Genomic DNA, 16,341 nt, shown 5'->3' on the forward strand with positions numbered 1-16,341 from the left:
GGCACTGACTTGGGGGTTAGAGGATTTGAGTTCAGGTCTAGTTCTGCCGCTTACTTAGCTGTGTAACCTTGGGTGAGTAAATCACTTAATTTGTGTGTATCTCAGCTTCCCCTGTTACAAAATGAAGGGGTTGGACTGGATGACCTCAAAGGCTTTTTTTCACTCTGAGTCCATGGTCTTGTGATTCAGTGAAGGCACAAAGGTTAGATGATATGCTCAAGGTCACAGGGTCAATTGGCAGAAAGAGAATAGAACCCATTTGGTCATGAAAATCTTCAAATTTTCACCTTGAAAAGGGAGAGCCAGTGTTTTCATTTATATACGTTTCCATCTGTGTTGCTTTTCATAAGTGAAAAAGTATTCTTGTGGCATTGCTCACTACCAAAAGTATGGCAAGGAGAAGTGAAATGAGAGCAGCACATGTTCTAGGAGCAATGAGGAGTATGAACCTCTCAGGAAATTCTGTTTTCCAGAGTAATTTCTGTCATTGAAAGGCCAAACATAAACATAAAGGCCATAGGTTTACTGCTCCCAATAGGGCACTGACCTAGCACCTCACCCCACCCCCCCCCCCACCCCACCCCACCTCTTGGCAGCAGCCTCCACTGCAGTTTCAGCAGCTTCTTTCTCTCCCTGAGTGGTTTCAAAAAGATGTGGAAAACCATAGGTGAATTAGAGACTGGGGTGGGGGGGAGAGGGAGAGAGGGAGGGAAGGAAGACAGGGGAGAGAGAGAGAGAGAGAGAGAGAGAGAGAGAGAGAGACAGGCAGACAGGCAGACAGAGAGAGAAGGAAGGAAGGAAGAAGGAAGGAAGGAAGGAAGGAAGGAAGGAAGGAAGGAAGGAAGGAAGGAAGGAAGGAAGGAGGAGAAAAAGAAACCCTTCAAGCTCGGATGGGAAAATAAGACACACACATGGCAGCTAATTTGTGATTTGAATGGTGGCAATTGACATTACAAAAGGATTATTTCCTTTATGGTAGAATCAAATGAAATAATTAGCAGTTCATCTGGACAAGATCTGGGGTTTTTCATGGACAGCAATCTCCATATGAGTCAACAATGTGCCAGGAAAACTAATATGATCTTATGCTATATTAAAAGACATAGAGTGTTCAAGACAAAGAAATTCTGAATACAGTCCCAACTGAATTCTGCCCTGATCAAAACAGTATTATGTTCAGTTTGGGGGATCACATTTTAGGTGGCATGTTGATTAACTGGAGAGTGTCCAGAGGAGTAAAGCTATGATGGGTTGGGCCTTGAGATCATGACATATGAGGTTCACCTGATGGAATTTATTAGGCATGTTGTAGTGGGGATTTTTTTTAAAGGTATAGGTAGGGCTAGATGGTCTTTGAGGTCCTTTCCAACTCTGACCTACTGTGTGAATTCTCTCAGTGTTCATTCCCTTTAAGGGAAACCATCTTCTCTATTGTCAGTGATGCATGTTCTTGTTTATGCTTATTCTCACAGCTCTTTTCAGGCTCCTCTTCCTTATAATTGCATATCACTGAAGGCTCATTCTTTGATCCTCTCCTTTTGCTTTTCTATACTCCCTCCTGTAACAAATTGTACTTCTTACTTCTATTCTAGCTTTAACTTCTCACCTTGACCTTCAGTCAATATTTCTAACTGGAAGACAAATCCTAAATGGAACACTCATTATTTACAGAACAGTAATATGTCATTATGGTCATGTACCACAATTTGTTTAGCAATTCTGCAATCAATGTATATCTATAGTTTCTAATTCTTTACTGTCACAAAAAAGTACTGCTATAAATATTTTGGTAACTAAGATGGTGGCTGGAAAGCAGGGACTTGCGTGAGCTCCCCACCAGGTCCCTCCAAAAACCTATAAAATTGGCTCTGAACAAATTCTAGAACTGCAGAACCCACAAAATAGCAGAGGAAAGCAGGGTTCCAGCCCATGACAGCCTGGATGGTCTCTGGGTAAGGTCTATTGCGCATGGAGCTGGGAGCAGAGCAGAGCAGAGCCCAGCATGGGTGGCGGCAGGACCAAACAGACCAGGAGCTGGGTGGAACAGGCCCTAGCGCCTTGAATCAGTGAGCTGTGGCAGTTACCAGACTTCTCAACCCACCAACACCAAAGACAACAGAGAAGGTTAGTGGGAAAAGCTGCGGGGGACAGAGTGATAGGAGTTCGTGGTTTGGCCTCTGCCCCAGGGACAGCGGGGGTGGTGCAGCTACAGAACTACAGCTGCAGTTGCTTCTGGCCCGAGATCCACCTGGTGGGAGGAATTAAGTGGCAGATCAGAGCTGGAGTGCAGAGCCTGCTTAAGATCTGAGTCAGGTCTGGGTTAGTGGTTCCCGGGGAAGGAGGAGTGCTGGTGTGGCAGAGCTGGCTGTATAGAAATAGCTCTGAAAACAACAGCGCATCCCCTCAAGCTTGGAACAAAGTACTCTTTACTGTACAAGCAGTCATACCCCGACAAAAAACTCAAGTCAAGTAAGTTGGCTGGGAATGTGGCCAGGCAGCGAAAACACTCTCAGATTCAGACTCAGACTTTGGAATCTTTCTTTGGTGACAAAGAAGACCAAAACATACAGCCTGAAGAAGTCAATGAAGTCAAAGAGCCTACATCAAAAGCCTCCAAGAAAAACATGAACTGGTCTCAGGCTGTACAAGAGCTCAAAAAGGATTTGGAAAAGCAAGTTAGAGAAGTAGAGGAAAAATTGGGAAGAGAAATGAGAAGGATGCGAGAAAACCATGAAAAACAAGTCAATGACTTGCTAAAGGAGACCCAAAAAAATACTGAAAAAAATACTGAAGAAAACAACACCTTAAAAAATAGACCAACTCAAATGGCAAAAGAGCTCCAAAAAGCCAATGAGGAGAAGAATGCCTTGAAAGGCAGAATTAGCCAAATGGAAAAGGAGGTCCAAAAGACCACTGAAGAAAATACTACCTTAAAAATTAGATTGGAGCAAGCAGAAGCTAGTGACTTTATGAGAAATCAAGATATTATAAAACAGAACCAAAGAAATGAAAAAGTGGAAGACAATGTGAAATATCTCATAGGAAAAACCACTGACCTGGAAAATAGATCCAGGAGAGATAATTTAAAAATTATTGGACTACCTGAAAGCCATGATCAAAAAAAGAGCCTAGATATCATCTTTCAAGAAATTATCAAGGAGAACTACCCTGATATTCTAGAGCCAGAGGGTAAAATAGAAATTGAAAGAATCCACAGATTGCCTCCTCAAAAAGGTCCCAGAAAGAAAACTCCTAGGAATATTGTCACCAAATTCCAGAGCTCCCAGATCAAGGAGAAAATACTGCAAGCAGCCAGAAAGAAACAATTTGAGTGTTGTGGAAACACAATCAGATAATACAAGATCTAGCAGCTTCCACATTAAGGGACCAAAGGGCTTGGAATATGATATTCCGGAGGTCAATGAAGCTAGGATTAAAACCAAGAATCATCTACCCAGCAAAACTGAGTATCATGCTCCAAGGCAAAACATGGATTTTCAATAAAATAGAGGACTTTAAAGCTTTCTCAGTGAAAAGACCAGAGCTGAATAGAAAATTTGACTTTCAAACACAAGAACCAAGAGAAGCATGAAAAGGTAGACAAGAAAGAGAAATCATAAGGGACTTACTAAAGTTGAACTGTTTTGTTTACATTCCTACATGGAAAGATGATGTGTATAATTTATGAGACCTCAGTATTAGGGTAGCTGAAGGGAATATGCATATATATATATATATATATGTGTGTGTGTGTGTGTGTGTGTGTGTGTGTATATATACATATGTATATGTGTATGTATGTGTATATATATATATGTGTGTATATATATGTGTGTGTGTGTATATATATAGACAGAGGGCACAGGGTGAGTTAAATACGAAGGGATGATATCTAAAAAAATTAAATCAACTTAAGGGATGAGAGAGGAATATATTGAGAGAGGGAGAAAGGGAGAGATAGAATAGGGCAAATTATCTCGCATAAAAGTGGCAAGAAAAAGCAGTTCTGTAGGAAGGGAAGAGAGGGCAGGTGAGGGGGAACGAGTGAATCTTGCTCTCATTGGATTTGACCTGATGAGGGAATACCATACACACTCAATTGGGTATCTTACCCCACAGGAAAGAAAGAGAAAGAAGATAAAAAAGGGGGGATGATAGAAGGGAGGGCAGATAGGAGGAGGAGGTAATCAAAAACAAACACTTTTGAAAGGGGACAGGGTCAAGGGAGAAAATTCAATAAAGGGGGATAGGTTAGGAAGGAGCAAAATATAGTTAGTCTTTCGCAACATGAGTATTGTGGAAGGGTTTTACATAATGATATACATGTGGCCTATGTTGAATTGCTTGCCTTCTTAGGGAGGGTGGGTGGGGAGGGAAGAAGGGAGAGAATTTGGAACTCAAAGTTTTTTAAAACAAAAAATAAAAGTTTTTGCATGCAACTAGGAAATAAGATACACAGGCAATGGGGTGTAGAAATTTATCTTGCCCTACAAGAAAGGAAGAGAAAAGGGGAAGGGGGGGGGGAGTGGGGTGACAGAAGGGAGGGTTGACTGGGGAACAGGGCAACCAGAATATATGCCATCTTGGAGTGGGGGGGAGGGTAGAAATGGGGAGAAAATTTGTAATTCAAACTCTTGTGAAAATCAATGCTGAAAACTAAATATATTAAATAAATTAAATAAATAAATTTTAAAAAACAACAACAAATATTCCATAGAAAAATAAAGAGCTAGTTGAATAAAAAAAAATTTTGGTAACTTTCTTCTATCAATGGCTTCCTTGGTGTATAAACCCGCTAATGGTGTCTCTGGTTCAAAGGGTATGGACATTTAGTCATTTTGTTTTTGTAATTCCAAATTGAGTTTCAAAATGGTTGTACCATTTCACACCTCTGCCAGCAATGAATTAGTGTGCCTATCATGCCACAATCCCTCCAACATTAACTGTTGCCATTTTGGGGGCAATCTTTGCCAATTTTCAGCGTGTGAGGTGAAACTTCAGGGTCTTTTTGATTTTCGTATCTCTGGTTATGAGTGGCTGCAGCATTCTTTCATGTGGTTGTGAATACTTTACAGTTTTTTTTTGAGACTTACCCATACCCTTAGACCATTTATCTATTGGAGAATGACTATTAGTCTTATATGTGCATTTATTGATTGTTTATGTAGGCTGGATACCAAACCCTTATCAGAGAAACTTGACATAAAGATTTTTTCCCCCACTTGACCATTTCTTATTCGAGGTGCCTTAATTTTGTCTGTGAAGAAGCTTTTCAGTTTTATGTAATCAAATTTATCTATTTCATCTTTTGTAGTTGCCTCTATCTCCAGTTTGGTTAAGAATGCATTTCCTAGGGGGCAGCAGTGAGTAGAGCACAGGCTCTGGAGTCAGGAGGACCTGAGTTCAAATCCAGCCTTAGACACTTGACACACTTACTAGCTGTGTGACCTTGGGCAAGTCACTCAACCTCAATTGCCCTACCTTTCCCCTCCAAAATAAAAATAAATAAATAAATGAAAAGAATGCATTTCCTTCCCATAGGTGGGAGAGGTATATAATCTGTTTCTCTTCTAATGTTTTTATAGTCTGAGAATTCTAATTTCTGCCAGGCTGCTTTCCAGTTCACCCAGTGATTTTCATCAAGGAGTTTTTCCATTGGTAACTGATGTTCTCCACTTTGTCAAATACTGGCTATCAAGTTTCATTGTTTCTCTTTCTCCCTTTCCTTTCTTTTTTTAAAGACCAGACATGTAAACACTTTGATATAGGGAACTCACCAGGAGGAAATTCCTCTACCAATCCAGATTAGCATCTCCTTTCCCTGGGGGGGTGGGTACTGAGAGGTTCAGTGACTTGCCCAAGGTCACAAAGCCAGTATGTGTTAAAGGCTGGATTTGAACCTAGTTCTTTCTGACACAAAGCCAACTTTCTATACATGCGACTCTGCTTTTCTCAAACTAATTTTTCCTAACATTCCACTTTTATCTTCTTACTTGCTTGGCTCGAGAACCTACAACAACTCCTGATTTATTCCTCACAAAAGCTAACACTTCTACTTACCTTTTAATGGCCCTCCACAATCCCTTCATTGAGTCCACTGTCCTACCTGGATTTCAAGACCTTCGGCCCTATAGTCAGTCATACAGTCAATAAACATCTATTAAATGCCTACTATGTGCCTGGCACTGGGGATAAAAAGGAAAAGACACTCCCTACTCTCAAAGAACTTTCAGTCTAATAGGTGAGACAACATGCAGTTATCCACAAACAAATTAAATATCCCATAAATTGGAAATAGGCTCATGGTATCATAGATTTAGAGTTAGGATCTTAGAGATCATCTAGAGTCAAGGGATGTTTATATGTAATGCCCACCACACTCCTTTTCATCTATGAAGTTTCTGTCCATTTTTTCAAGGCCTTGCTCAGTCTCTGTCAGCCCACATTGATCTCTCCTGCCTCTAATTAGCTCTTTATAATCAGTATCACGCTGTTTCCCTCCTAACTGTTCTCATATAGGTTTCATATGGAATGAAAGCTTGTTATACATGGCTCAGCTTTTATTGTTTGTCTGATATGACTGAGGAACCGTTATGACTGGGAAGAAGGGAAATGATCTCTCTGAGCCCTAGTTTCTACACTTATAAAATGAGGATATTCATAGCTCCTACCCCACAGGCTGACTGTGAGGATAAATGACATCATGTGTGTAAAGTGTTTTGCAAACCCTAGAAGACAACATAATGATGAACTCATTATTTAGGGATCTTCCTGTTCCAAATCCCGTGATTTTTTGCTTCCGTGTGACCTAAGGGTTCTGAAATAATTTAGACTTAGAAAATCACTGGGTAAAAAGGAAAGCAAACAGTCCAGAATAATGATGTTGTTTTTAAAACTTTTGGGGAACTGGCCCACGCCAGCCATACTTGATTCCTTCCCAGTTATAGTTACTACTTTCCCAGCATACCTCCTGTTGGTACCTACTTCTCTCCCCTGCTTTTCAGCTTTTGTCTTATTAAAATGTAATTAGAATGTAAACTATTTGAGGGCAGGGACTGTCTTCTTTTTGCCTCTGTATCCCTAGCTCTTAGCTCATTTCCTGGCACATAGTAGACAACTAATAAATGTTTATTGCCTATCTTTAAACCATCCCATGACTGTGATCCAACCCCCATCCTGTGCCCCAACCATGACATTTTTGGCCTAGTATACTGAATCTTTCATAGTTGGATATCATACACATCAGTGTATGAGGGGGTGACTGAAAAAAGCAAAAGATAATAATAATACTAATATAGCTAGCATTTATATAGTGCTTTAAGGTTTATAAAATTCTGTATTAGGTCCTCATAACAACCCTGTGAAACCCTGTGTATTACCCTCATTTCACAGTTGCCAGAAGATTCTCTCTCTCTCTCTCTCTCTCTCTCTCTCTCTCTCTCTCACACACACACACACACACACACACACACAGCCTTTCATTTTGTGCTAAGAGTGTATTATTGGTGGCTAACTCCTACACTAATGCCTGTGCTGAAATGACTTGGTCTGATGGCCAAATCTGATGGCTCTCTTCCTTGTAAGCATTCTTCTGCTTAAGGTTATGGCTGCCGGCCAGGAAGGCCTGTAACCTGTGTCAAAGTGAATCTGTCTAATGATGCTGTCCTCTTATCTGACCTCTTGCAGAAACCTGAAGGCCGCCCTACTTTTGCTGAATTGACTCAGACACTCACAGATATAGCAGAGACTGGGTGACCCAAGATGGACCATCAAAGATCCCAACACTAGTGTCCTTGCTGAATTGTCAGGAAAGGAAATTCCTTTTTTGGTCATTGATCATGATCGTCTTTAGAAAGTTGCTGATGACGGATGATCTCTGTATGTTGGGAAGATGTATGATGCTTTTCACCTATTTTATATCTTCGATCCATAGTTCCTCCTATGACTATTAAATTATTATCTTATTTGCATGATAATGAGCAAGTGAGACCTAACATTTCTTTGTGGGAGGCCGGGGGAGCCCCAACTCTTCCCTGAGTTTTATATTATGAAAGTGTAATGGCTTTTTGGTCACAACCACAGAGAGTAAAACAACTCGGAGAAGAGGCTTCACCCCCTGAACATGTGGATTTACACAGATTTCCAAGTATTTCCATCTGCCAAGACTTTTGATTCTTGAAGAAGTTTGTTGGAAAGAGAAAATGGAAGCCACAAAAGGCAGATGATACAAAAGAATTCATCTTGCCAAGCTCTATGGAAGCATAGGGGTAGAGTTGGTGCACTAGAGGGGTACGCCCTTACATGGGGCACCTCACCCTCTCTTCTCTTCCCAGCACCCCTCATACACATAGACTCTTTCAGATTTGAAGCTAAAGGGTCAAGCCAGAAGGGTCAACTCAGGTAGAAGAGCAGCTTTACTTGCCCTGCTCAACAACTGCTCAAGCCCTCCGTACTAGCTGCAGCTCTCATGCTGCTAACAATCCAAATAAACTGTTCTGTGGATGTTACTTCAATTTATACCCTTGATATAATGAAAAAAAATGGTGGCTGCCAATCCTGACTTGTGTGGTTAATGATAGTCTTTTTAAAAAAGAGACTGAAGAGTATTCTTTATCTGTGTGAGCTGGGGGGAGGACAGGGAGGGAGGCATTTCCCCCCAAAAGAGAATAAGTATACTATCATCCCTAGACCATCAATGTGCTGGTAAATGTTTAACAACTGACTCTATAGGGAAAAAATTTACTCAAGACATCTTTTAAAGTTTTATCTTCATTGTTAACATTTTCTACATCACTTTCTTAAGTCTAGACAATTAATAAAACAATAAATCAAACCCTGACATATAGCAGTTGCTGATTTCCAAGCTGTAAATGATCACTGAAAATTTAACAATCAGCTCTTGTGAGGCATAGGAGCTGGTACCAGCATAGCACTGCCCTAGACCCATAAATGCAGAGAAACATGAGAAAAAAAGAGGTCCAGTGAAGTAGGGGCTGGAGGTAGGGGTCAGAGACAGGGAGTCGTAGTCTCCTAGACCTAGAGCTGAAAGAGATTGTTAAAGGTCACTTCGTTTAACCCTCTTATTTTACAAATGAGGAAGCTGAAGCCTAAAAGAGAAGTGACTAGTCTAAGGTGATACAGGTAGTAATCAGTGAAGCTGGGATCTAACCCAGCCCGCATAATTCCAGATCCAGCCTTCTTTCCAGGTATACCACACAGTTTCAAAAATGGGTTTCTCTAAGGCCTGTTTCAAACATTAGCAAAGCTCCTTAACAGGGTCTCTCAGAGAGGTTTAATTGAACTGTCTAAGGTTGCGCAGCTAATAAATACAGTGAGTCAGGATTTGTACTCAGGGATTCCTGAAAATGTTGTGGTTTTATCGTTTGTTGTGGGGTCATCTCAAAGAATTCAGAGTCAGACCACCTCCAATCCAAGCAAAGGCATTTATTGAGAGTGATGCCTCTAACGGGCTGGATTCCAAGAGGAACCAGCAACTTAGTAAGACAAGACAGGAAATTTTATAGTGTAATGATGCTGATTACACAACAGAAATTATGAATATTAAAAAGGCAGAAGGGGTTTGTCAAGGGATTAGGTAATGGGGGAGGGCTCCCAGCCTCAGTGGAACTGTACATGTGATTACCCACAATGCATACAGAAAAACCCAAAGGGGAGGGAGGGGCGGCATTTATGTATGAAAATGATGTTATAATAAGCCTTGCTATGTCCTAAGTTTACTCTAGGTCAGTTCATTACTATTACTGCACAGGCACTATCATAGGGGGAAGTCCTTTCTATAATTCAGTAATCAAATATTGGTCTACATCCTGTGGAACTGCTTTCTGAGGGCTCGCTATTGTGGTCTTGTCTGGTCAGGATGGATAGTTAGGTATTATGGTCCTGTCTTTGGCTAGATGGATGATGTGGTTGTGGTTGAGTGCATGGACACACCTGTTTAAACATAAGAAGTGGATCTAGGGGCAGAGGCTAGCTAGAGGCAGTAGCTGTATTGAGTCTGGGGGCCTGTGATGTGGTTAAAGTGATTGTGTGGTCAGATCAGGACACTGCCTGTTGTTCAGCGAAGCCTATAAGGAAGTTAGAATATTGGGGCTGGGGGCAGCTTTATTAGGATTCCATCAAGACCATGTCCAGTGCTCTAACCACTACATCATGCTACTTCTTAAGCCTCTTGTAATGTTCAAATTCCATCTGTAGCCATTATCAGGGATGGCCTAACCTGTAATCTTATCCTACAGTTCACTGCAGTGCATTTGAAAAAGAAATAAGGCCAGACTTCTTTAAAATTGCCTTCCTTCAGAAAAATACTTCCTCACTATTTTGGGAGCGTGGTTGCTGCTCACTTCACAATAAGAGTGAAAACACATCATCAAAATTCTACAGCAAAGTTTTGTCTTAGCATGTGTTAAGTCAAGTGTTTTGTATTCCAGAAACAGTCAATATTATTGTACTTGTTTCCTCACATGTGGTTTTTATGTATGAATGGCAAACAATTTCTAGTCATGTTGAACGCTTTAGAAATGCTCTACAAGGAAGAAAGAACTTTACAACAATCATTAGGAAAAATGTTCTCTAAATATTATGCCCGCTTTTAAAATGAGGGCTTAAGGAAAAATTAAGTAGCTAAACTTGTCCTCTGAAGTCAGAACCCAAACACCTGCAGAGAAGGGGATGTTTACCAAGGTGGAAAAGGGGGCATATTGGTAAAGATGGAAATGACTCCGAAGAAAATGAAAATGCCCCCAAAAATCAGGCACAGAAAGCCAAGGGAGATGCTGGAGATGCCAAGGGAATTGGATCAATTTTGGATAACTGTGTTTTTGGTCACTCTATAGTTGGAAATATTATCCTTTATCAAGTTTTACGACAATGCACAATTTTGTCAAACTATTATTGGGAAGGTTTTAAAAATAAGTTTTTAAAAATTTTCATAAGGAATAAAAGCAGATGTTTTCCTTTTTTTTTTTTAAATAAAATTGCATGTTCCTTTAAGAACTGAACACTCCCTAACCACTCCCTAATCCCCACCCCAACCACCTAATTAGAACAGTTGGCACACAATTCACTGAACTTTTCCCATATAAATTTTAGTAGCACCCCATTAGGTTGCAAGTTCCCTAAGGAGCTCCACCTGCTTTATAATAAAACTTCACAATAAACTTTTGCCACTTGGCTAGAAGACTGGTTGAGTCGTGAGTCTTTCCAGACAACTCCACCCTGTACCTTGGTATTTTGGGGTCCCTGCACCCTTGCACTGCATCACTACCACTGAGGTCTGATGATGTTTTCCCTGTGGATTTTTATATCCCTGCAAATACAAATATTTAGGATTTGGGGAATGTTGTTTTATGCTCGCATTGCTAATCAGTGACAGACTCAGGACTCTGGCCTTGTCCTTCTGATTACACTACAAGGCCTTATGATTCTCCTTTGCCAGTGATTCTCCTAGTGGTTTCCTAGTACATAATCATAGCACTAGTGTGGCTTTAACTCTATGGAACTCCAGAAAGATTTAGGCATTTCAAAAATAATGTGTCTCGAAAATGCTTTTTGACCACATATAAGTAATTCAGTTATAGAGCACTTTTTTTTTATTCTCTGTGGAGGATTTATTGTAGGAGATAAGCAAGAATACCACATATCCCGCCATGACACAGCGCCTGGCACACAGTAGACATTTAATAAATGTTCATTAATAGATTGGCTACTAAAGGACCATATAAATGACTTCTAGTTAGGAATATTGTTACCAGTACATTGTTCTTTGTATGGATGAACAATAGGATAAAAACTCTCATCTAGGCTAGATTTTTCATGTGGTGATGCTTGACCAAGTTTTGTGTACCACCAGACAACTTCATTGGGTTAGGAATATAGTCAACCATGGAACATGGAAAAGCAAATTTATACACAAATAAATCAAACCTTTTACACAGTACTTTTACACAGTTGGTAGTGCAGCTAGGTAGCACAATGGATAGAGCGTCAGGCCTGGAGTCAGGAAGACCCATCCTCCTGAGTTCAAATCTGGCCTCAGAAACCCACTAGCTGTGTGACCCTGGGCAGATCACCTAACCCCATACAACCCTTCTAAGGTTTACAAAGTAGTTTCCTCACCATAACTCTGTGTAATAGATAGTACAAGCATTATTATTCCTGATTTACCATCCAGGAAGAGTGATGCACAGAGAAGCTGACTTACCTGTGATCACACAGTTAATACCCATTAGAGGTAAGATTCAAACCCAGGCTCCTCACTCAAAATTCCATACTTTTTCTGCTAAATCAGCCTTGCCCTTTATTCACTGGAAATTTTAAAAGCTAACTATGCCCCCTGACCCTTTTCATTCAATTCATATACACTATATTTACTCCTCCTCAAGCTCTTGGAGCTTCCTTCCTTCCTTTCTCCCTTTTTTTAAAAAGTCTCCAGCACCTAACATAATACTTGATGCATCACAGACACTTAATAACAGCTTGAATGAATGAATGCATGAATGAATGGTGCTGGATAGAGCACCCAATGAACTTGGGAGGAAATGTTACATCCCAGAAAAGGTGCCCTGTGTACAGCTGGTTGGAGTATTAGAAGTTACAGACATGAATGAAATTCATGACATTGTGCAAATGAAGTTGTGAACATACACGGTATGTCTTCCCCTTCGCCCTCCATAATAAAAGTCTACCCTGATTCTTTGCAGCAAAAGAAGTATGACTAGATCTCGTTTAACCTGTTCCTCAGGAAGGGCCGGGTTTTGTTTTTTTTTCTTCCTTCTGCCTCAGGCTAATCTTCAGCCATCAGGCACCTTCCTATATGAATCAGAACCCAACCAGATGAACTCCTTTGTTATGAGGGAAGTCTAATCTGCTTTGCTTTGAGCATGAGAAAACCTTCCCTGATGCTTGTTTGTTCTCTTTTCTCCGGGTCCTTGGCTTTTCTGAACACACAAAGATTGGTAGCATTGGAAGAGATCTCAGAAATCATCCAGGTCCAAGCTTGCTCACCCGAGGAAACTCAAGTTAAGTGACTTGCCCAACATCAGGCAGCTCCTTCACGGAGCCACATCTGTCAGATAGTCTGGAATGGGCCTTTCTAGCATGTTGTGCTCCCTCCCAGGAATTCAGTTGTAGGATCCCTGCTGCCTCCCTGTACTGCCTCTGCCTTATGATATGAAGACAGGATTGTATTTAGAGATCAGGTCACAAAAAGAAAAAGCATATTTTTCAGACTTGGTGAAATGCTTTGTATTTTGAGTGGCTTCTTCCTCCCCCCGCCCCAAGAACATTTAGGATCCATAAATTCAGGTTACCCCTGGCAAATAGTAGAACTATAATCCTAATTTTGCCCACAGAAATTTCTTCCCTTCCTTCCAAGGGTTACTTAAAGTTTCTGGAACCAAAGACAGAGAAAACGGATTGACATTCAAACATCCTTTCATTTAAAACTCTCAGTAATGCAGTGTGGTGATGATGAAAAATCAATGGGAAAGGGCAGAGATGTTCAATGACTTCCTCCTGGTTTTTCCAGGGCAGGGTGTTTATTTTATCTACGACTCGGAGAATTACTTCTGAGTTTAGATTCAGGGGTTATCCGATGGTCTAAGGGCCTTAATTAACATGATATAACAGATCATTAGCTAGGATTCCAGGAAGGACTTCTTCCCCAGATGTCAGTTAATCATCTCTGACTGGTGTCATTTCTGCTCTGAGAGTTAGAAATAAGGGAGCACATTTTAGGCATGGGGAATTCTCTCACATTAATGGATGGAGATGGAAGAAAGAAGATGCATTTGGGGAATAGTATAACCCAGGGGTGGAGAACCTGCAGCCTCGAGGCCACATGAAGCCTTCTAGGTCCTTGGGTGCCATCTTTTGACTGAGTCCAAGTTTTACAGAACAAATCCTTTTATTAAGGGGATTTGTTCTATGAAGTTTGGATTCAGTCAAAGGGCCACACTTGAGGACCTAAAGGGCCACATGTGACCTTGAGCCACAGGTTCCCCAACCCTGGTATAGCCCAATGGCTCATTTTATCTGGTGTAGAACCACTGAATCATAAGATATTAGTTCTAGACTTCCCCAGCACCATGTACTGGGCCTTGTGGCTTGTCTGGGTAGAATTTTCATCATTAGAAGTGGTACCAGAATTATTGCTACCAGATCCTTTAACCTATTTCCCATTTCCTATTCCAGGTGCCACCAGTCAAGCCTATCTCTCTTGCTTAGACTATCATAATAGACTTTTTTAAACTGATTCCTCCTACATAGATTCATAGATTCTCTCCCCTCTAAGTCATCATCTCTCTCCACCAGAATTAATTTTCCTAATGCACAGATCTTATTACATCACTTTTCTAACCAAAACCTTTCAGTGATTCTCCATTACCGATTGCATAAAATTCAAATCCCTTATCCTGACATTTTAGGCCTTCCATGATTTGGTCCCACTTTCCTCTCTAACTTTATTTTACACAATTCCTTGGATCAACCAAATTAAATTATTTACTAGGTTCTGAACAAGTATCTCCCTTTTAGATGCCCTTTTGCTCATATAATTCCCAATGATCCAGAGTCTGTGTTCCCCTTGATCTTTATACCATCACACATTTCTTTATCTTTCTAGTCTCCAAGAATAGGGTAACTCTTCTCCTAGATGATTTCTGTGATCTTTTCATTATTCACTTCCTCATTTAACAAATTATAGACTTAGAACTAGAATAGATCTTAGGAATCACCAGGCTAAAGGTTCTTAACTTGGGGTCTTTAGATACCCAAGGGTTCAATGGATGGATTTCAGGAAGGTCCAGTCAAGGTGTTGGCACTAAATTGTGTATGTGTGTGCGTGTGTGTGTGCACGCAACACCAAGGCTCCTCTTCAGGAACATTAATAGGATGATAGCTTGAAAGGGTAGCGAGATAGTAAAGAGAGTTTTTGGTTTTTTGTTTGCTTTTAGGATAGGGAAGACCAGAACATTTTTGTAGGCAGAGGAAAAAGAGAGAGAGATTGAAAATGAGTTTCCTAATCTTATAATCAGGTTGTTGGACTAGATTAGGAGTCCGAAATATTTTTTGTGTCATTGATCTCTTTAGCGGGCTGGTGAAGCCTATGGATCTCTTCTCAAAATAATGCTTTTCTTTTTTATGTATATTTATTTTATTTATTTTTTGTTACATTTTGAGTTCCAAGTTGTTTCCCTCCCTCCCTCCCAAACCTGCATTACAGAAAGCCAACATTTGATACAGATATGTATGTGAACCATACTTCCACACATCAGTTCTTTCTCTGGAGGGGGATGGCATTTTCCTTCACGAGTCCTTCATAATTGATCTGAATATTCTTATTCCTCAGAATATCTTAGTCATTTACAGTTACTCTTTGAACAGTATTGCTGTTACTGTATATAATGTCTTCTTGGTTCTGCTTATTTCACTTTGCATCAGTTCATGTCTTTCCATGTTTTTCTAAAATCAGCCTGCTCATCATTTCTTACAGCACAGTAGTATTCCATCACAATTACATACCACAACTTATTCAGCCAATCCCAAAGTAACAATTTTCAATGCATAGAGGAATTCTTTTTCAGATTAATTTAGAGAAAATCCCATCAATTTGAAAGCATAAAAAACCATTAGGATAAGGATATCTGAGAATGGGTGGGTACTTACAGGTAGCTTACTATCAGTGGATAACCTGAAATCTTTTTGTGTACAAACAATGACAAAATAAAGCCACCTATGGATATGTAATGATGCTTTTAAATCTGCAATAAGGTGCTAAAAGTCCATGGAAGCCAGATATACTAAAAGTCACTTAGGGTGTCTGCATTAATCGATTAATCTTTACTGGAAACTGTCAGGCCTTATATATTCAAAGCCACCCAAAACTAAACAACAAAACTCCTTCAAAAACAAAACTTTTTTTGTTAAAAACATTGTCAATGTATCTATACATTTTAAAAATGACAAGATTTATAACCTATCACTTGTCACGATACAGGTCTCATAAAAAATAGCAGCTAATGTATTACTTAAAATGATACACGCTGAATTTCAAGGTCATTATCATATTTGAAAAACAAATAAACAAACAAACACCATGAAGTTGGTGTCTAAAAATAGCTTATTGAAAACCCCTTAAAGAAGGGATTTGGTGTAAATAATTTACTTACTATATATTAGGAAAAACCTTATAGAGTAACAAATGAAATTAAATTCCTTATATGAGTACATTAAGCATTCTTGAAAGAAGCAATTTTTCCTATTTGTTGTTTTCTTATACTCCAAATTAGGAGAACATCTATACACAATGAACAAACGTTTAAC

The 16,341-nt window shown here is 40.0% G+C and overlaps 1 protein-coding gene across 1 annotated transcript in view; it reads left to right on the forward strand.

Annotated features, from left to right (window-relative positions):
- Positions 1 to 8,744, forward strand: part of TXK (TXK tyrosine kinase) — a 39,868-nt gene extending 31,124 nt beyond the window's left edge. The window contains exon 14 of the mRNA XM_036763941.1: positions 7,687 to 8,744. Coding sequence (XP_036619836.1) covers positions 7,687 to 7,755 — 69 coding nt within the window. The 3' untranslated portion in view covers positions 7,756 to 8,744. The remainder of the gene's footprint in view (positions 1 to 7,686) is intronic.
- The last annotated feature ends 7,597 nt before the right edge of the window (positions 8,745 to 16,341 follow it).

This window comes from Trichosurus vulpecula, chromosome 6 (assembly GCF_011100635.1).
Source record: "Trichosurus vulpecula isolate mTriVul1 chromosome 6, mTriVul1.pri, whole genome shotgun sequence".
NCBI classification, from domain to species: Eukaryota; Metazoa; Chordata; class Mammalia; order Diprotodontia; family Phalangeridae; genus Trichosurus; species Trichosurus vulpecula.